This window comes from Alternaria triticimaculans (genome assembly GCF_023758025.1).
Source record: "Alternaria triticimaculans strain BMP 0046 chromosome Unknown scaffold_1, whole genome shotgun sequence".
Classification (NCBI taxonomy): Eukaryota; Fungi; Ascomycota; class Dothideomycetes; order Pleosporales; family Pleosporaceae; genus Alternaria; species Alternaria triticimaculans.
The window spans coordinates 3372698-3393814 of NW_026055958.1; the positions used below are offsets into that span (position 1 = coordinate 3372698).

The 21117-nt window shown below is 53.4% G+C and overlaps 6 protein-coding genes across 6 annotated transcripts; 3 read left to right on the plus strand and 3 right to left on the minus strand.

The window, feature by feature from the left end:
- Positions 1–1090: 1090 nt before the first annotated feature.
- On the minus strand, positions 1091–3790 carry J4E78_001130 (uncharacterized protein; the record flags this gene model as incomplete). The annotated part of the gene is made up of 3 exons (XM_049361791.1): positions 1091–1796; positions 1844–3619; positions 3669–3790. 3 exons carry the CDS (start codon positions 3788–3790, stop codon positions 1091–1093), a joined length of 2604 nt encoding a protein of 867 aa, XP_049227074.1.
- Positions 3791–4462: 672 nt separating this feature from the next.
- Positions 4463–5783, plus strand: J4E78_001131 (uncharacterized protein; the record flags this gene model as incomplete). Its single annotated transcript, XM_049361792.1, has 3 exons — positions 4463–4510; positions 4564–5668; positions 5719–5783. 3 exons carry the CDS (start codon positions 4463–4465, stop codon positions 5781–5783), a joined length of 1218 nt encoding a protein of 405 aa, XP_049227075.1.
- A 1551-nt stretch (positions 5784–7334) lies between these two features.
- On the minus strand, positions 7335–8624 carry J4E78_001132 (uncharacterized protein; the record flags this gene model as incomplete). Its single annotated transcript, XM_049361793.1, has 3 exons — positions 7335–7514; positions 7563–8003; positions 8058–8624. 3 exons carry the CDS (start codon positions 8622–8624, stop codon positions 7335–7337), a joined length of 1188 nt encoding a protein of 395 aa, XP_049227076.1.
- Positions 8625–10673: 2049 nt separating this feature from the next.
- Positions 10674–14368, plus strand: J4E78_001133 (uncharacterized protein; the record flags this gene model as incomplete). The annotated part of the gene is made up of 2 exons (XM_049361794.1): positions 10674–12840; positions 12894–14368. 2 exons carry the CDS (start codon positions 10674–10676, stop codon positions 14366–14368), a joined length of 3642 nt encoding a protein of 1213 aa, XP_049227077.1.
- A 271-nt stretch (positions 14369–14639) lies between these two features.
- J4E78_001134 (uncharacterized protein) lies at positions 14640–17622 on the plus strand (the record flags this gene model as incomplete). The annotated part of the gene is made up of 3 exons (XM_049361795.1): positions 14640–14929; positions 14984–17447; positions 17503–17622. 3 exons carry the CDS (start codon positions 14640–14642, stop codon positions 17620–17622), a joined length of 2874 nt encoding a protein of 957 aa, XP_049227078.1.
- Positions 17623–18803: 1181 nt separating this feature from the next.
- J4E78_001135 (uncharacterized protein) lies at positions 18804–20056 on the minus strand (the record flags this gene model as incomplete). Its single annotated transcript, XM_049361796.1, has 3 exons — positions 18804–19667; positions 19720–19954; positions 20028–20056. The coding sequence occupies 3 exons, from the start codon at positions 20054–20056 to the stop codon at positions 18804–18806; spliced, it is 1128 nt and encodes a 375-aa protein (XP_049227079.1).
- Positions 20057–21117: the final 1061 nt, after the last annotated feature.

Here is a 21117-nt window from a genome sequence, read left to right on the forward strand (position 1 = left end):
GCTTGAAGTTGACGACGCGCGGTCATGCCGTCAACGAGCATGAACGGGTGAGCTGACGAAGCCCGGGGGACGGTGTTTCGCAATGCCAAGACTAGACAAGCTAACTGGGCGTCGCCTCATGGATGAAACAAAGGGCCCGCCAACCCGCAACTCGAGAAGCCGGAGGTCTTCCCATGTCTCTCGTACACCCGGGATGTCAGACAAGCAGCCGCGGCGAAGCTTAACTGTCATGTTGCGGGATCGGATTTGCAGTTTCTCCAGGACCAACCAACCTGATGCGCGTCTTCCCAAACATGCTCCATCATTACAAACATGCTTCATAGCGGTTTCGCGCCACTTATCTCGGCAAGCAAACAGACTGGGCATCCGCCGATGCGAGGTTCATGTTTCGAACATCAAGGCTTTGAAGCTGTTAGTGAGGCCGGTGCGGCATTTTCCTGATTTCGCAAGCCGTCGCGTTCAAGGGCGAATGGCCGGCGCCAGGCGGCGTGGATGATCGAGCTTCTCCACTTCATTCTTTGGTACTGCGGCGTAGGGGAGATTGCGCAAAGCATGATTGAGCGCTGTGGAGAATAGTCCGCACGCTGCGCAGGTGGCGTTGAGAAAAGCAAGTTCATCGTTCTAGGCAAGCGAGAGGGTGTCGTCACGAAAGGGAACCGCAAGTGCACGGGCGCAGAAGAAAGACACTTTCAAGGTTTTGACACTGACAGGCAAGGAGCATTGCATGAAATCAATGCATATATTCGAATATTGAAAGAAGGCGCTTTTGTTCTATCATAAGGCGATATTCCGTCTACGTCGTCAACGCGCCGACCGATGCCTTTTCATTATCATGAGCACGACATCAACGCCCACCCGCACACCCAACTTCACCGGTGCCAGCTCTCAGATCTTTCGCTCTGCGAGAATTGTGCAACGTCCACACCATATCCAAGTGATGGGTGTATAACTTGGTGCTGCACCTTCGAGTGCGGTGGCGTCCAACCCCTTGGGCATGAACTTCGTACTCCGAACATCGGCCGCCTGCATGGGGCGATGCGTGGCGTCTGGATGGCGTTGGTATGGCTCAAATGTTGATCATCAAACGTGTTCATCCAAGCAGTTCCACATCTAGACCGATAGCCCTCATGAAGAGGTTCACGTTGGCCGTACGTGCGCTTGCCATCTCAGCGGGCAAAGCCTTGCTAACAGAGACCGTCTCCATGACGCGGTCCTTGACGCCGAGCACCAGCCTCTGTTGCTGCTCGGGACTGGCGCCCACACCCATTGCAGCCAGGAACTGCCAGATGTACATGTCGTCGGTGTCGTTGATAGTTCCTGGGAACAAATAAGGAAGAACAGGCTCGATGACGTCAAACAGACGGTTGTAAAGTGCCGTCCATTGCTGCCAGTCGGTGACCATCTCGGGAGCTGACTGCTTAAGAAGCTCGGCGCGAGAGATGAGGAATGTGAGGAGAGTGAGACCGATCCTGCTTCGAGCCACAGTATGGAGGTTGGTGCGGTCCAGAACAAGACCAAGAAGGCCGATGACAATGTTCAACGGCGCTTCTGAGATGTGCGCGTGGAGAGGCGACATGACAGTGCTAGAGAAAAGGTCAACCTCTTCTCGGATTGCTGCACTCAAAGGCTCCTCGGGCGTAGCGATAGCACGGCCGACCACGGAAAGGGCATCTAGGTGGACAACGATCATAGTGACGACGGTAATGCGCTCCTGCTCGTTGATGTGGCGGAAAAGTCGTGGAAGTACCTTCTTTCCCTTGGCGTGTGAAAGGATGGAGATGAACGGATGCGGTGTGCTAGAGTTTGTTAGCAAGAAAGAGGCTTTAGGAATATTATAACATACGCAGGGTTGATGGGCTCCATGATCTTTGTGTTCAACCACAGTTGCTGGTGGAGCGCTTCGATCTTCGAACGCCATTCCATGTGTGCCTGGATGGCTTCAGGAGGGCTGCTCTCTTGGATCGGCGGTGGCATTGCCCGCTCGTGGTCTTCCATTTGCATGAGTGTCTTGTACACCGCCTCGATGTTGCGAAGAGCCTCCTTCCGGTCAGCGATGGAAGACCGGTGGTTTTTCGGCAGCTTATCGTTCGTCTCTGGCCGCTTCAGATTGAGCAGCGGTCGGGGGGTCTTGGAGTTGCTGAACGCAATCTTTCCAAGACTACCTTCCACAACAAGCTGCCTAGCCTTTGGTCTTGCTTTGGCCGCCTCAACTGCGCGCTGGATCTGTTGCTCCATGCGCTGCATGTGGTTGTCTCCGCCTCGGCCTTGTCTGCGGTTGCCAAACCTGTTGTTGGTCTGGAACAGGTATGTTTGAGCGAATTGGCTTGCTGGCTGCTGGGGGTTTTGGCGTGGCGCACCCCGGATCTGGGTGAAGACCTGATAGTAGAAGTCCTCTGCAATAGCTGCCTCAGGTCCTCTCTCCTCCAAGTTGCCCGTCGCGGTCATGAGCTGCTGCAACTGGATTCGAGTGATGAAGTTCTTGTCCTGCGGCGTCATCAGGCCGTTGTCCTTCGCTAAGAGAGCAATCTTGTGGTTCCGCTTGGCCCGTTTAGCATCCTCTTCAAGGAAGGCGGCACGCTCAGCCTCGGACAACTGCAGAAGCTGCTCGGGGTGGGTAATGACCATTCCGGGAAACGACGGACCGCGGTTGTGTCCTGCTGGAACACCACGAGGACCCTGGGGAGCATTCTGAACAATAGGCTGGCCTTGTCCTGACAGACGGTTTGGGTTTTGCAAGATCTGCCGAGGCTGGGTGGGTGTGCCCTGGGCCTGAGCCTGGGGTGTTGCTTGGCGCTGCTGCTGAGCGCCGGCCTCGTTGGATTGGGGCCTCTGTCGCTGTAGGATGGTGGGCTGTTGGGGCGGCTGGGATCGGACGGGTTGGTCGGGGAGCTCAGCGCGGACCTGCTGCTGTTGCTGTCTAGGCGGCATTTGTTGAGCGGGCTGCTGCTGTTGAGGCCTTTGCAGAATCTGGGGCGCGAACTGTCCTGGCATGCCGGGGTACTGGGGCTGTCCATGGGGAAACTGTTGCTGCTGCTGGGCGAATTGCTGTTGCTGCGCAAAGCCGGGGAAGCCCGGGGGCGGGGCCTGTTGTACTGGAGGGGTGCCTATTGAATGAGCGCGCATCATGGCCTCGACCTCTTCCATGCTCATGGCCTTTCTAGTGGGCGCGGGCTGTTGCGAAGCGGCGGGGGGCTGCGGCGAAGGCTGCCTCTGCGCAGCGGGCTGCTTGGGCTTGAGACCCCAGATATCGGCGCGCGCCTCTAGCTGAGGGATGTATTCGGGGTCCTTGTAGCTCTCGTAGCCAGTGCGGTTTGGCTTCGACGCCTGGGGGACGGGTGGTCTCTGCTGGTACTGTTGGGTTTGCTGTTGCTGGAATTGCTGCTGATGGTGCTGCTGCTGTTGCTGCTGCTGCTGCTGGGGGTACTTCTGACGGGCCTGGTATAGCATCTGCTCCTCCTGCAGCGTGTTTGATACCGCAGAGGTCTGGCCGGCGAAGTCGAAGTGTTTTCCGACTGACTGCTGCGTGGCAGGGCCGCCGCCGAAGGTGTCGTCGTTGAGGTCATCGGCATCGTCGTCGAGCTGGTCGCCTAGGCCGTCGTACGTCTCCTCGAAGTCGATGCTGTGGATAGGGTAAGTGGGAGCTGTGGGCTACGTGAGACGCGACCTACACATCGTCATCGGCTGCCCCTCCACCCAGTGCGGCGAAGGCGTCGTGCTGGCCAAACCCGGGCGCATTGGAGGCGTGGCCGCGGTCTCTAGGGCCGCTGGGGTCGAAGCCGAAGAAAGACATGGTGGGCGGAACCCGGCGGTGGGGGTGGTGTGGTGGTGTTTATGCGGCGGTCGAAGTGATATTTAACACGCGAAAGTGGTGACGTTGGGCTACTAAGTAAAGGCAGATTGGCAGGGCGGCGGTCGCATGGGCGCACCCACAAATAAATGGCGGCAGATGGGCAGATAACTCGCGACAGGCGAATGACGCCGCAGGGTACAGTAACGGCGACGGAGTGGGTGGGTGAGGTTGTGCCTGTGGTACTGCGAACCCAGGTTGGCTCCATCGCGGCTTGCTCCCAATTGGCGGCCAGGCCCGGCCTTACCCAAAGAATCCGACTCCCTGCGAAGTGGCTACATTACTACGGCGCCCGTCGACGACTCCTATCCACCTCGTGTCCTCCATCCCTCACGTTGCCTGCCACCTCAACCTCGACTACTGGCTGATGCGCATTCCCCGCGTCTCGCATCCGCTCGTTTTTCTGTAGTCCTATACTCCGGGGAACCAACGCGCCGACAGCGTCCGTCCGGCACCACCCCTAGGGCTACCCGTAGACGTCTCACACGTCGTCCACGCCTCCTCCGTACCCCACACGTCGTCCGCAGCAAAGGCAATTGAGCAGCGAAAGTGGAGGGCTCCGACGTCACCGAAAAGAAGCAGCCCACAGAGCAGCAGCCTCAGGGCCATTCCGCCATGGCCGGCAACCAGCGGTATATCCGCTACCTTGTCTTTGCCGTAGTGGTACGTGCCGGCATCGTGTGACGACTGCGGAAGCAGCGACTGACCATACCCAGGCCCTCGTTCTCCTCTACTTCATCGGCTCATCGTCGTCTGTGCCTTCCGCGAGCTGGCCAGTCTACCAGGACAATAAGTCGCCCGCGACTCCTCCCCAGGGCAACGCCCCCGTCGCCAACGATGAAGTCCAGCAAGTCGCGCCTGGCACTACGCCCAACGAGCAGGAGGGCCTTCCCCCCGCGACTGCCCCCGGCGACCGCATGAACGCAACCTTCGTCACCCTCGCCCGTAACTCCGATGTCTGGGAAATCGCCAAGTCCATCCGCCAAGTCGAAGACCGCTTCAACCGCAAGTTCCACTACGACTGGGTTTTCCTCAACGACGACGAGTTCGACGACCAATTCAAGAAGGTTACATCTGCTCTTGTGTCCGGCAAGACCAAGTACGGCAAGATTCCCAAAGAGCACTGGTCCTTCCCCGAATGGATCGACCAAGACAAGGCCGCCAAGGTCCGCGAGACCATGAAGGAGAAGAAGATCATCTACGGCGACTCCGTCAGCTACCGACACATGTGCCGCTACGAGTCTGGCTTCTTCTTCCGCCATCCCTTGATGCTCGACTACGAGTGGTACTGGCGCGTCGAGCCCAGCGTCGAGCTCTACTGCGACATCAACTACGATACCTTCAAGTTCATGGCCGACAACAAGAAGAAGTACAGCTTCACTCTCAGTCTTTACGAATACGTCGAGACCATTCCTACCCTCTGGGACGCCACCAAGAACTTCACCAAGCACTACCCCCAGCACATTGTCAAGGACAACGGCATGAAGTTCCTGAGTGACGACGGCGGTGAGACCTACAACCACTGCCACTTCTGGTCCAACTTCGAGATCGGCAACCTTAACTGGCTCCGCTCCGACGCCTACATCGACTTCTTCACCTCGCTCGACCATGCTGGTGGTTTCTTCTACGAACGATGGGGCGATGCTCCCGTGCACTCCATTGCTGCTGGTCTGCTACTACAAAAGGACGAGATTCACTTCTTCAACGACATCGCCTACTACCACGTCCCATTCACACATTGCCCAACAGGCGAGCAATACCGCCTCGACCACAAATGCTCTTGCAACCCCAAGGACAACTTTGACTGGAATGGATACAGCTGTAAGTTGTGCCAGTACCCCAGCCCATATTCATATACTAACACGTCACAGGCACATCTCGTTTCTACGAAATGCAAGGCATGGAGAAGCCAGCAGGGTACGAAAAGGAGCAATAAGCGCTCAATCTCACGTCTGTCCTTCGTCCTACTTCGATCCGAACAATCTTCAATTTATCCATTTTCTTGACACACCGGTTCTGACTTATTGTCAAGCGCACCACTCTCGACTGCAGCCAAGGTTTGGCGTGTTGTGAAAATTGTCTTCTTCGTCATCGCGATATTGATACTACTGGCCACGTGCATCATCAGACGGCGGCGGCCTACCGGGCGGTTCAGTCAGGTAAATCAGGGAAAATCTTCGTTGCCCAAGTGGCCCTCGTAGGGATAATCCAGAACAATGTCGGCGGATGCGTTTTTGGATTGGCGTTGGTAGCGGTTCAAACTGTTGGCTGCTTGTTTTGGCACGGCACGCCGATGTAGGCGAGGGAATGACGGTTATCTATGTATTGTCTTGTTGAATCGATGTATGGGTATAGTTGATGACTGTAGACTAATGACCGCATTCATATGCAGACATTGAAGACATCGCTATCACATCTTAACCAGCGATCCAAAGCGTCCACATGTGCAAACCCTGACCCCATGGGAACGGACATTCGAGCTTCTCACATGTGGTTTTCAAATCTAGCTGTTCATCCACATGGTTTGGTTTGTTCTGATTTCCAGACAGACTTTCTCCCAACATATGTAGTCGATACGGTATCATTTTCGGTTTGGGGTTGACAACCAGCTCTGTGTGTGATACTGAAAAGAAGAAGAGGACGCAAGACAGACTCTTATACGTCTTGATAGCTCAGCTTGGATTTGGTCGTCAACCCAAAACAAACTCGGGAAAAACCCATGGGGTTGTTCAAATGACGCACAGAGCCGCGTTCGTGGTGTGAAAGGAATTGACGAATTTTCAGACATGAGAACGCAGAGGTGATCATTTCGATAAGGATTTTGAACACAACAGGCGGAACGTATGTGCAATTCTCTGAGATTTTCTCGCACTCGCTTTCTTCCATATATTTTTCGTCGTCAGGTTTTGGGAACCCCGCCCACACATAACGGGTATTGATACAGATTTCGGAAATAATGAACACAAGAGTTGGTGAAGAAGAAAAGGAGGGTGGTCATAAGCCTGGATCATATGGCCGTCGCGGCGGATAGGTAGAACTTGTGAGTAACTGGCGAGAAGGCATGATTTCCGAGCCCCTAATTTGGTGACATGAAGTAAGAAATCCGACTCCATTTTTTCACAAACATTGCGTTTTCGTTTCGAGTCTTGGCTACCACTTCTTGGCCAAAGCAGAAATGCGTTCATAATATCCATCTTTTGGTAGATATCATCCGTGAATCAAAATACGGTGTAAGAAAGTGGACTGGTTACACACATGGAGCGTTCGAATTGCAATTTTGTGCTCAACTCGCTCTCCACTCATGAGGAGGTGTCGCACTAGTTTTTGAAGAACTGAAACAGATATTGGAATGAAGGGAAGGAAGAAGAGAAGGTGTGAGAATCTTGTTTATATGCATACTAGCGCTACCAACACATGCCCGCTAAAGAACGCTCATATCATCAAAGCCCAAAACCATCAGCGCGCTGTCCCATGTGATGCTCATCGCTCAATCGTTGTAGTTCACAACACCACTCCCATCCTTGTTTGCCTTGCGCATCCCATACTTCTCACTCAACTCGTCTTCCTGTGACCGGCTGTTTGGGTCAAGGTACGGCCGCTCGGCACGAACAGTCACTCGGACTGCGTGCCGACGATGAGGCGCAAAACCGTAAGTAGCGGAGTGGTTCTAATCAATGTCAGCCCTGGATCAGCTTGGAGAAGAAGCTCAACATACCGTCACCCTATTATCCCAAAACGCGACATCCCCCTCATTCCACTGAAACCTAGCATGAACCTCGGGACTCGTCGCCACAATCTCCGTCAAGAAACTGATGATATGATCCGACTCCGTCTTTGGCACACCAACAATCTTGGTCACAAAGCCCGGGTTGAAGAAGATGCTCTTCCAGCCCGTGACCGGGTTCGTCCGAACGAGTGGGTGCTCTGTGGTGACTGGTTCGCGACGGACTGTTCGACCGAGGTCGCGTGAGCCTTGGGCTTGCAGCTCAGCAGAGTGGAGAGCCGTGAGCGATTCGAGATACTTTTGCATGTGGGGTGAGAGCATGTCGTAGGCTGCGTATTGAGAGGACCAGAGGGTGTCGCCGCCGCCGCCACGGGGTGGACCGGTGAGGACTTTGAGGGATGTGTAGGAGGGAGGCTGGAGTTCGTATGTGACCTGGTTCGGGTCAGTAAACCTTGAGTCTCTTTTGATGTGGTATTGAAGTCTTACATCAGAGTGCCAGAGGAACGACGGTGTGAACAAAGCCCTTAGGTCTGGGCTATCTTCGCCGGTATAGATAACGTGGACGTCCTCCAAGCCTTCACGCTTCGGCACACCAGTTGTAGCATGCTTGTGCAGCTCGCCAAAGTACTTTCCCAGCTCCCTTTGCTCATCGATGCTGAAGTTTTTCTGGTTCCGGAAGAACACAACCCCACGCGTGGCGATCAGCCGAGCCAGGTCATTCTTCTGAGCATCTGTGAGGTTTGCTAGATCAACGCCGTGTATCTCAGTACCGATCTTTGGGTTATAGTCGAAGACATCTGTGGCGGTTGCGAGGAGGTTCTTGAAGTTGGGATCCCCTAGTTGGCCTTTGTCGGCGTAGGGTATCTCAGTGTAGACTGGCCAAGTGATGTTGGGGAAGTGTGGTCGTAGGTCTTCGTACTTGTACGGTTCGGCATGCTTCTTGACAGTGGTGCGACCAGGGACATAGCTGTGGGAGTTACTAGACTTTGATGTTGGGAGGGATGTGGATGTAGTGGTGGGTTGATAATGAGCTTCGACGAGTCCGGGCGCCATCGTTGTTGCTAGGATAGAGTAAAGATTCGTATGAATGCGGGTATTGCGCGGTCCACTGCAATAAGTCCTTGGTACTTGAATGAGACGTGATTATAGTATGCAACGAGCAAATGTGGCAATGTGGTGTGGCTGCCAGTGGATGCTGGTGGTTGATTTATCGTCAATCGACGAAAGGAAGATATGTTAAGTGAGGTCTCTAGGGGTTGATAGAAGATTTTTGACCAGCCAGAGAGAAGTAACATGCTCTTATATGTACTACCTCAGTACAGTATGCGTGTGATTCATGTCACCGTGAGTTACTGCCATATCGGGCCAATTGCGCCATCGCACACAATATAACAGCCGATCGAGCTTGACGCTGAGCCGCATGTCACTAGCATCGAGCTACAGCCGCATACGGTCAGAGCATGCAAGGCACAAGATACTGTGCAAGTCCAACACTGCGAAGTTGATGTATACGGAGGAAGTTGAGTGTGAAAACCGTTGTCTTTTGGGATCCCGCCTTCCAAGTCATGTTTGCCGTGCTTCGTAAAGCCAAGAGCTTTTCTCTCACTGTAGTTGCAGTACCAGATCACAGCTGGTATGTTGGAGTTGGCGTGGGATCGACGCTAGTGAGATGATGCAATTTGACGCGATCCTGTGCTTCGAATTCAACATCGTGGTGCTCGGACCACCTTATAACGCCGACGGCCCTTTCCAGGATATTGACACCCCTCACTCTTGCTGGAAGTCGGTGTATTGAGAAACAGACTTGCAGATGCTCTCGAATCTTCCATTGAATCCCAGAGCGAGATGAAACAAAGGCCTCGGTAGCGTGGAAGTTGTGGCTGTGCGATAATGCTGTCGCAAAACGATGGAGGGACGTTCCAATTCCTCCTTGTTCCACTGTCGGTTCTTATAGTCCCCATACCAGAGCTCAATATCTCAAGCAAGTGTCCTCAATTGAACACTGCGGTATTTGATGCCAGTATTCCGTGCTGGCCGCACCTTATAAAACCCACTAATAGCTCGCACTGCCTGAAAACCTTCCTCCAGGCACCAGCAGCACATGATTGTGGTGTACGTTGGTTGTTGAGATGAGGTTTTACTGAATTCCATGGTTGCGATACACTGAAGCCAAGGCTTACGTTCGACGCATGATAAGATCCAGTCAAACATTTGTCGATACACCAGCAAGATGATGTTCTCAATTGGTCGACTTGGGTCCGATGAATGGGATGGGTACACCATTCACGTTCATCCATTGAATCGAACTTCCGCCAGATTTTTGTCCAGCTTCCACTCGTGTCCTTGCGGCAGTGTCCGGAGCGTATGTATGCGCCTTTGTGCCCTCACTCATTGTGCCCGCTTGTCCCATTTCCGCCTGCTTGGCTATGCGCGCTCGTTCGATTATCGGGTTCCAGTGAGAGATGAATCGATAACCTGCGTAATTGAAGAGGAGCAGGATGAACGAAGTCTTCAAGGGTTGCTGTAACATTCTCTCGTGCGTCCTCTGGATAAACTGGTGTATGCGTGCAAACACCATCGTGACAGTGATTGTGAGTATCACGAGATACGCTGAGACAGCTGAAGGATTAAGCGATGCGGGCGAGGAATTGGATGTCGGTGGTCGAAAGATCTATGGATGCAGGATATCGTGGAACTTGGGAACGGCGCCAGCGCGGGGACTGGAGCCTAGCGCGAAATCGCCGCCGAGCCGCATCAACTTTCTTGACGATCCAACACCTTCAGCCATTCACACCACTCTGTCGCAGCCACACCGGGAGGAGTAAAGAGTTGTCGCGTAGCATTTTCGCGCGACATCTCCAAACCAGGAAATACCCAAAATCCTCCTTGCGACCACGGCATCCCCAGATCCTACACCCCGACTATCCAAACGAACGCGCGCCGCGGACGAGGTCACATCGTACAAGAAGAAAAGCTGAACACCGGAAGCCTACGTTGACGTTAGGCCATTCACTTTGCATCTTTTCAAGTGGATGTAGTCTGCAGACAATATCCTACACTCCAACATTCCAAAGAAAGCGCGCCGCGGGCCAAATCGCAGCCATGGACGATCTCGCGAACCTCGAGTTCTTATCGCTCGTCTCGAAGGTCACCTCCGAAATCCAGAATCACGTCGGTGTTTCGGATAAGACGCTCGCCGAGTTCGTTATCGATCAGCACGCGACATGCAAAGGCGTCACAGACTTCAAGAACCAGCTGGAGGCCATGGGCGCAGAGTTCCCCCAGAGTCTGGTGGAGAGCATTGACCGTCTCATCTTGACGCTTCATCCCAAGTACAAGAACAAGGGAGCGAAGGAATCTGGCGCAAACGGGCAAAACGGCACCGATGCGACAGACCGCAAAACGCGCGTTTTCAAGGGCCTGGCGATCCCGGACAAGGACGTGGAATACGAGGTGGCAGACGACGAGCCCGAGAAGGAAGCAACACAGATCGACGCATTAGACGATACGTTTGCGATGCTGGAGGGACTGGCAGGGAAGGGGCCAAGCAGCAAGCCCAAGGAGAGGTCGCGGAAAAGAAGCATGAGCCCATACGACAGCGACGACGACATGAGCAGGAGTAAGCGACACAGACAGAGAGACCGGTCGTACTCTCGCTCGCGATCGAGGAGCCCGCGACGAGGCAGACCGCAGAACGACGAGCTGGTCTTCGAGGACGAATTTGGCCGCACGCGGACCGTAAAGCCAAACAACAAGCAACGAAGCCGCAAGAAGTACCGCGACGAAGATCTAGACGAATTCCGACGACCACCTACCCCCGAGCTTGACGACGAGCCCGTGTTATACAAGGTGTACGATGGCAAGGTCACAGGTGTCAAGGATTTCGGATGCTTCGTCAATCTACAAGGCGTGAAGGGCAAGGTCGATGGGCTGGTACACGTCACACAAATGATGGAGGGCCGGGTGAACCACCCTTCCGACCTCGTATCGAGATGGCAAGAGGTCAAGGTCAAAGTCATCAAGAATGAGAACAACAGGATTTCGCTGTCGATGAAAGAGGTGGATCAGCGGACCGGTCAAGATCTTGATCCTGGCAAGCGCATAGCATCTTTCGGGACCGGCGCGAACTCCCAGGGACTTGGAGGAATACCAGGACTTGACAGCTCCGTGCCAGTCGTGGAGGACGGTTTCAACAGTCGCAAAAACGGAATGCGAAAGCGCATGACCTCACCGGAACGTTGGGAGATAAAGCAACTCATTGCTTCTGGTGTTATACCAAAATCTGATTACCCCGACATTGACGAGGACTTCAACGCGCACATTAACGGCGAAGGTGGTTTCGAAGAAGAGGAGGATGTTGATATCGAAGTCCGTGAGGAAGAGCCACCCTTCTTGGCGGGTCAGACCAAGCAATCCCTGGAGCTGTCACCGATTCGAGTTGTCAAAGCGCCTGATGGCTCGCTCAACCGCGCTGCAATGGCTGGTGATACATTGGCGAAGGAACGTCGTGACCTCAAACAACAGGAAGCCCAAGAAAAGGCCGCCAAGGAGGCAGCGAATGTCGACTTGAGTAGCCAGTGGAACGATCCAATGGCCCAACAACGGCAATTCGCCAGCGATCTTCGCAACACCCGCACGAACGAGCCCAGCCAAGCGTTACCGGAGTGGAAGAAGATCTCCACGAACAGTAGGGAAACCTCATTTGGCAAACGTACAAACATGAGCATCAAGGAGCAACGAGAGTCGTTGCCTGTCTTCAAGTTCAGGAACCAACTTCTTGAAGCTATCGCCAAGCACCAGATCCTGATTGTGGTCGGTGACACTGGGTCCGGAAAGACCACGCAGATGACCCAGTATTTGGCCGAGGCTGGCTACGGTAACGAGCTGGTCATCGGTTGTACCCAGCCTAGGCGTGTAGCAGCCATGAGTGTTGCCAAGCGTGTCGCTGAGGAGGTTGGCTGCGCTCTCGGTAATGAGGTTGGTTACACGATTCGTTTCGAGGATAAGACTTCGCCAGATACCCGTATCAAGTACATGACGGACGGTATCTTGCAGCGTGAGATCCTGTTGGACCCCATGCTGTCAAAGTACAGCTGCATCATGCTTGACGAGGCCCACGAACGTACAATCGCTACTGACGTCTTGTTTGGACTGCTGAAGAAGACACTCAAACGACGCCCGGATATGAAGCTCATAGTGACGAGTGCGACTTTGGATGCCGACAAGTTTTCGGAGTACTTCTACAAGTGTCCCATCTTCTCAATTCCAGGTAAGTCTTGACTCCACGAAGTATATGTGAGACAAATACTAACTTCTCTGCAGGTCGTACTTTCCCAGTAGAGGTTATGTACAGTAAAGAGCCAGAGTCGGACTACCTCGACGCGGCGCTGGTCACGGTCATGCAGATCCACTTGACGGAGCCAGCAGGTGACATTCTGCTGTTCCTGACAGGTAAAGAGGAGATTGACTCCTCATGCGAGATCATTTCAGAGCGTATGAAAGCTTTGGGTCCAAACGTACCAGAATTGATGATTCTGCCTATTTACGGTGCCTTGCCGTCGGAAGTGGCCTCTCGTATCTTCGAGCCTGCACCCAACGGCACGCGCAAAGTCGTCATTGCTACCAATATCGCTGAGACCAGTCTGACTATAGACGGCATCTACTATGTCGTGGACCCTGGCTTTGTCAAACAGAGTTCCTATGATGGAAAGCTAGGAATGGATCGTCTGCAGATTACCCCGATTTCGCAAGCCCAGGCTCGCCAAAGGAGTGGACGAGCAGGTAGAACAGGACCTGGAAAGTGCTTCCGTCTGTATACTGAGGCCGCATTCCAGAACGAAATGTTGCCGACTACAATTCCGGAGATCCAGCGCCAAAACTTGTCAAACACGATTTTGATGCTCAAGGCTATGGGCATCAACGATCTGTTACACTTCGACTTCATGGATCCACCGCCTACAAATACTATGTTGACAGCCCTGGAGGAGCTGTATCAGTTGGGCGCACTGGACGACGAAGGCCTGCTAACGCGTCTCGGTCGACAGATGGCTGACTTCCCAATGGATCCATCCCTGTCAAAGTCACTCATCAAATCTGTTGAGCTTCAATGCTCAGATGAGATCTTGACCATTGTCGCCATGATTAGCGCTACTCAGAGCGTCTTTCATCGTCCACGCGACAAGCAGCAACAAGCCGACCAGAAGAAGCAGAAGTTCAACGACCCTTCTGGCGATCACATCACCCTTCTCAATGTGTACAATGGTTGGAAACAGGGTGGATTCAGTACGCCGTGGTGTCAAGAGAACTTCGTTATACCCAAGAACATGCAGCGTGTGCGCGACGTGCGAAACCAGTTACTGCAGATTATGGCGCGACACAAACATCAAGTTGTTTCATGCGGTCGTAACACGATCAAGGTTCGGCAAGCGCTATGCTCGGGCTTTTTCCGTAACTCGGCGCGCAAAGATCCTGCCGAGGGTTACAAGACGCTCGTTGAAGGCACACCCGTCTACTTGCATCCCTCCTCCTCACTGTTCGGCAAGCCTGCTGAACACGTCATATACCACTCACTCGTGGAGACGACGAAAGAATATATGCACTTCTGCAGTGCTATTGAGCCGAAGTGGCTTGTTGAAGCAGCGCCGACGTTCTTCAAGGTTGCGCCAACGGATAGGTTGAGTAAGCGAAAGAAGGCTGAGAGGATCCAGCCCCTGCACAACAAGTTTGCAGGTGAAGACGATTGGAGGTTGAGCGCGCAGCGGAGGGCTGGCAGAGGTGGTGGCGGAACATGGGGTTGATCTTGACCTCGGGAGTGTTTTGGGATGAGAGAGCGTGTAAGATACTTTTGGAAGTTAATTAGCATCTATTGAGTTAAGATTTACTGCCTGTTCTTTGTGTGGCCGTGTTCAGTGTAAGCTCCCTGCTGTTCTTCGCGTGATGCTTGGATGGAGTGCACAGACCCACACTTACTTCCCCATTCGGACAGCGCGACCGCGTTTTCGCGTGTTTACCGTCCCCGCAAGCCTCCTGTATCAACAGCACCCCACATCAGATACCCATACACACACCATGTCGTCCCTACTAGATCTCGCACTCAATTCGGATGCCGCGCCCACTCCCTCGAGCGCGTACGGCAACGATGCACGGACACCGCAGATGCGATCTTCGTCTGCGAGACCCCGCGGACCCCCCTCTGAAAGCGCCGGCGCCAACAGCGATGTCGAAGGAGACCCTGATGACGAGATTATCGGAGCGCGAGTACCAGGCAGGCGCACAAATGCCCCGCGAACAGACATCCCCAAGGTGGTGGACGTGACGGGAGAGACGCTCTCGCTGCGGTTCCAGGAGTTCCTCGAAAAGTGAGCTCCGTGACAGCAGTCTTCATGCTGTCGAATATGCTGACGTGAAGATAGCTACACAGAAGACCCCTCTTCCTCAGCTCTTCCCACATCGAGCGCCGTGCCCACCACAGACAAGTACTACATCGCCCAAATACGGGGCATGCGACTGTACGGACTCTCTACCCTCTACGTCGACTACACACACCTGCTCAGGCACGAAGATGGCATTCTTGCCGCCGCCATCGCGAGCGAATACTACCGCTTCCTGCCATACATGGTCCGGTCGCTCCACAACCTTATCGCAAAGTACGAGCCCAAGTACTTCCGCCAGCACAAGCAGCCCGCATCAACTGCCTCTGCTGCAGGCACATCAAACTCCGGCAATGCTACGAGTCAAAATGAGAGCCTCAACGAAAAGACCTCGAACCAGCAGACAGACAAGCTGTTCACACTGGCTTTCTACAACCTCCCTCTCGTCTCCCGTATTCGCCAGCTACGCACCACATCCATTGGCAGCTTGCTTTCCATTTCTGGCACGGCAACACGAACATCTGAAGTGCGACCAGAGCTTTCAATGGCCACCTTCGTATGCGAGATCTGCAACACGGTCGTACCGAACATCGAACAGACCTTCAAGTACACCGAACCAACACAATGTCCCAACATAACCTGCATGAACAGGGAGGGCTGGCGTCTCGACATTCGCCAGTCGACATTCGTAGATTGGCAGAAAGTGCGCATTCAGGAGAACAGTTCAGAGATACCCACGGGCAGTATGCCCCGAACCATGGACGTCATCTTGCGAGGAGAGATGGTGGATCGAGCGAAGGCCGGTGAGAAGTGTATCTTCACCGGCACAGTGATCGTCATCCCAGACGTCAGCCAGTTCCGCGTACCAGGTGTGCGCCCACAAGCGCAGAGAGATACAGCAAACACCACGCGAGGCAACGACGTCGGAGGGTCGGGTGTCAGCGGTCTCAAAGCCCTTGGTGTGCGCGACCTGACATACCGCATGTCATTCTTGGCGTGCATGGTCTCGCCAGATCACTCTACTCCAGGCCAGACTTCCAACCACCACTTGACAGGTCAGGCCAGCAATATTCTCGCTTCTCTTGGCCAGGGCCAGATTGAATCAAATGCGACAAGCGGCGAAGAGGCACAAGAGGAGTATCTCGGTACCCTGACTGCCGCAGAAATCCAGGATCTCAAGGACATGGTGCACAAGCCTAACATCTTCATGCGATTGGTCGACTCAATAGCGCCCATGGTCTACGGCCACCAGGTCATCAAAAAGGGACTCCTTCTGCAATTGATGGGCGGTGTGTCAAAGGAGACACCCGAGGGAATGGCGCTGCGTGGAGACATCAACATCTGTATTGTCGGTGATCCTTCGACGTCAAAGTCACAATTCCTGAAGTACATCTGCAGCTTCCTTCCTCGCGCTGTCTACACATCTGGCAAGGCGTCTTCGGCTGCTGGTCTTACAGCTGCAGTAGTCAAGGATGAGGAGACTGGAGAGTTCACAATCGAGGCCGGTGCGCTCATGCTTGCTGACAACGGTATCTGTGCTATTGATGAGTTTGACAAGATGGACATCGCCGATCAAGTCGCTATTCATGAAGCTATGGAACAGCAGACCATTTCTATTGCAAAGGCTGGTATCCAGGCCACGCTCAACGCCAGAACCTCTATTCTTGCAGCAGCCAATCCCGTCGGTGGACGCTACAACCGCAAAACAACGCTACGTGCCAACGTCAACATGTCTGCTCCTATCATGTCACGTTTCGATCTGTTCTTCGTAGTGTTGGACGAGTGTGACGAGGCTGTCGATCGCCACCTTGCCGAGCACATTGTTGGTATCCATCAGCACAGAGACGAAGCTGTTGACCCAGAGTTCAACACTGAGCAGCTGCAGCGCTACATCCGGTTCGCAAGGACATTCAGACCAGAGTTTACTGATGAGGCAAGAGAAACGCTCGTCGAGAAGTACAAGGAGCTACGAGCAGATGATGCGCAAGGTGGTATCGGTCGCAACAGCTACCGCATCACTGTTCGTCAACTTGAGAGTATGATCCGTCTCTCAGAGGCCATCGCCAAGGCCAACTGCGTCAGCGACATTACCCCCGAGTTCGTCAAGGAGGCATACAACCTCCTCCGTCAGTCCATTATCTCAGTCGAGAAGGACGACGTCGAAGTTGAGGACGATGATGATGAAGCGTTGCTCGCCGCGGCCGCCGCTGCAGAACAGGAGGCCGATGCACCGATGGACGACCAGGAAGATGCCTCTCGAGACCGAACAGCGACTCCAGCCGTTGCGCCGCGCGAGAAGACCAAGATCACGCACGACAAGTACGTCGCTATGCGGAACATGTTTGTCAAGCGTGTCAACGAGGACCAAGAAGAGACGCAAGACGGTGTCGAAGAGGAAGAGTTGCTGATATGGTACCTCGAGCAGAAGGAGAACGAAATGGAGACGCAAGAGGACTTGGAGAGGGAGAGGGCACTTGCCAAGAAGGTGCTGAAGAAGGTCGTCAAGGTACGTCGAAACAACACGAATCTATTCATGATGTGTATGCTAACAAAAACCACAGGAACAATACCTCATGTTGATCCGGGGTGAAGGTCTCGCAGACGAACAAGGTCAGGCTGAGGGTAACGACAAGGTGGTGTACGTGTTGCATCCAAACTGCCCGATTGAAGACATTGCGTAGGCGTTGTTGGGTATTTGATGAGGATGTTGCAGATGACCACGTGCGTACATCAGTTGAGCTTCGGCCTTGTTTTGAGCGTTCGCATAGCCATGTAGTTGTCATGAGAGCTGGATTTTGGATACCGCAGTGGTACATGTTTGATAATGTTATACCCGAATCTGACACTTCAAACACATGATTTATTTTGTTGAGTTGTTTTGATCGAAGGAAGATGATCGGGAACGCGATCATGTGTGATGTGTCGCTCTTGTCGTAGTCTCACATCCATGATGGTTGCATGTGTTTTTAATGAAACCTCGAGTTATCCGGAGGTGTGAAGAGGTAGAAAGAGAAGAGGAGGAACACTCTTTTATACAGCCACTATTCTGAAGACCGCAAAGGTGGACATGGATCAGAATGAACTGGCCTCTGGCGCCGTCTCTAGAGTTGATGAGGGTTAAACGCATGAAAGCAAAACCAGCTGTTTTGGATATCCGTCCCTCTCTTCCACTCCATGGGACTGTCATCTGGGACTTTGGCCTTTTTGACCTTTTGATGTTGCAAGTGGTGGAAAAGTAAGACAGAGTATCAGAAGTCCGTTTTATATGTTCCCCCCGATATGCTAAGGCTAACTAGGCAAAGGCGGGATTCGGCATCATGATTGAGCCAGGAGTTTTTGAACATCGCACACATAGGCTATTGGGATGATGATTTTCTTGCAAAGAGTTTTTGCAATACAGCGCTTCCACACATGGCAGTGTGAACTCGGAATTTTCTGGCCAAAAGCTGTCTTCTCACATATCTTGTTTGCTATCTGTTTTCTGAAAATCGAGGAATTAAAGACGCAAGGTGAGAGAGGAGGCAGTGTGCAGCGAACACGAGATTTTATACTGCATTCGTGTTTGGAGATAACGCTAGGTACGAGTCACGGCTTAGCTGCTTCTCTTTTATCATGCTGTTGGTGTCAATACGTTTTGAACATTACGGCTTTCCAAAATTTGATAATGATGAGGATTTGGGGGTAGTCTGAGCTCATATCGTAATGTTCAAGTAATCGAAGTTTGCGTTTATCCCCTATCTGGTTCAACTATTATGTCCAGCATATCTATGTAAAATATAACGCTTCAGCATTCATCTCTAAGATGCTAATGCAGGTGTCACTTCCCAGAAAGCACATACCCTTCCACCCTCACTCCTCTCGCTCAAGCCTTCTTGTTCTTAAGCGCGTCCACGAACTCCTTTGGTGGTTGCTGCTCGTAACCCTCTGGGTTGTTCTCTGTCCACTTCCACAGGTCGGCGCAAGCATCCTCCAGTGTGAACTCCGTCTTCCAGTCTAGCTCCTTGTTCGCGAGTGTTGGGTTCGCTGTCAGGTCGAGCACGTCACCCTGTCTCCGTGGGGCAACCTCGTAGGGCAGGTCGCGTCCGACAACGGTGCTGAAGGCCTTGATCATCTCGAAAACGGTTGAGCCCTTGCCAGTACCCAGGTTCCACGCCTTGACACCGGGTTGTTGTTCGCGCAGGTAGTTGAGCGCCTGGAGATGGCCTCGCGCTAGATCGAGGACGTGGATGTAGTCGCGGATCGCTGTGCCATCCTTGCTCTTGTAGTCGTCACCGAAGACGAGCAATTTGTCGCGCTTGCCGATCGCAACTTGCGCCAACAAGGGAAGCAGGTTGTATGGTACACCCAGAGGGTTCTCGCCCATGATACCACTGGGATGCGCACCAGCGGGGTTGAAGTACCTCAGTAGCGCAGCGTTCCACTTCTTGATTTCCTTCTCGTCCTTGCCAGCCTTCTTCGCATTGTTGCGCTCGGCCTCGATGGTATCTGTGATGGCACCCTCGATGGTGGACTTTGTGCGGCCGTATACGTTGGTCGGGCCGATGGGGCAGTGTTCGGGGATCGGGATCATGTTGGGGACGCGCGTCGCGTCGCCATAGACGGTCGCGGAGGAAGAGAACACGATGTTTGTGACATTGTGCTTTACCATGGAGGAGAGGAGCGCAATGGAGCCGCCAACGTTGACGCGGTAGTATGTCAGAGGAATCTCGCCAGACTCTCCAACGGCCTGGGAGGTGTTAGCTTGGGGTTGCGAGACAGTCGTTGACAAATGAACGCACCTTCAGCGCAGCAAAGTGGATGACATTGTCGATGTCTGGGTTCTCCTCGAACACCTTGTCGAGCGCAGCCTCATCTGTGACATCGCATTGGTAGAAGGCAGGTCGCTTGCCGCAGATGAGCTCGATGCGGTTGACGACTTCTGGGGAGGAGTTGTAGAGGTTGTCGACGATGACGACCTTGTAGTCGGCTTCGAGGAGGGCAAGGGCTGTAAAGGAGCCAATGTAGCCGGTACCACTGAGCCATTGTTAGTACCAATTGCCCATGATGCTGTCTCGAAGCTGCATGGAGGGGTGGAGGGGTAGCTTACCCGGTGACGAGAACGGATCCTACAACCATTGTGAGAACTTGAGGTATGGGAAGTAGAGAATGTGTCTGGGGGTCTGTCGCTCTTATGCGATTCGGCGACTGCGTTTGATTGCGAGGTTGCAGATATATAAAAACGCGGCAGCACGAGATGCTGGGTTCATGGGCTGTGCCACTAGTCGAGAGAGAAGAGCCGCGTGCGGATAGATTTCCTCATTCGGCAAGGATGGTCTGGCTTGCTCATAGCCATCGCCAGACATGTGTTTCCCATAGACTTCTACGATCTTCCAGCTTCTAATGTTTAGCATGTTGATTTCAATTCTTTCAATTAGACACATGTATGCGCAGTAGATTGTTTGTACGAATTGGATACGTCCACGGGTTGCACCAGCTACAACTTCATCATCTCGTGTTCTGCTCTGCCAAAATGCTGGGAACACGTGTAGCGAGGACGGTAGACACAATGTCTATCATGTGGAATATGATCATGTCGAGTTTGGTAGAGTTGTAAGAGCAAGGGCTGTGACAGTGTGGGCCGATTGCGGGTGAGGATTGCCTGTCAGCCCTGTAGATCATGATAGCAACCCACCCACAGTCCACGAGCTGCTGCGTGGACTTGACCAGCCACTCCCCGTCTTTTGGCCACATGCGCCAGTCACCAAATGGCCGTACGACGTATCCTCTGGACTAAACTTGGGTGACGCAGGTACATGCGAGCAGGCGGAATAAGCGTTGTGGCTCTCAGGGTCTTGTGCTCCGCTTCCAGCTGGGCCCGGAAATTTCATGCATCATCCATGTCTTGTGGTAGCGGAGACACTAGCTCCCAATCGTCTCTGAGGGGTGCTCCATCTCTCCCAGCTTGTTATACTTGCTCCTGTCTGCTTGTGTCTCGTAAGAGTTAGTTTTTCGCGTCAAAGAATGCCATGTCACACACCGCCGGATGGAGTGCAGCCTCGCTTAACCTACCGGTTGCGGCGGCTTGCGGACAGGCTGAACCCTTGCACCTCAAAGCGCGACCTCGAACTTTCATCAACCTCATTGTCACCCATCAATACCAACTGAACAACATCGCGCCGGATCCTGGGAACATGATC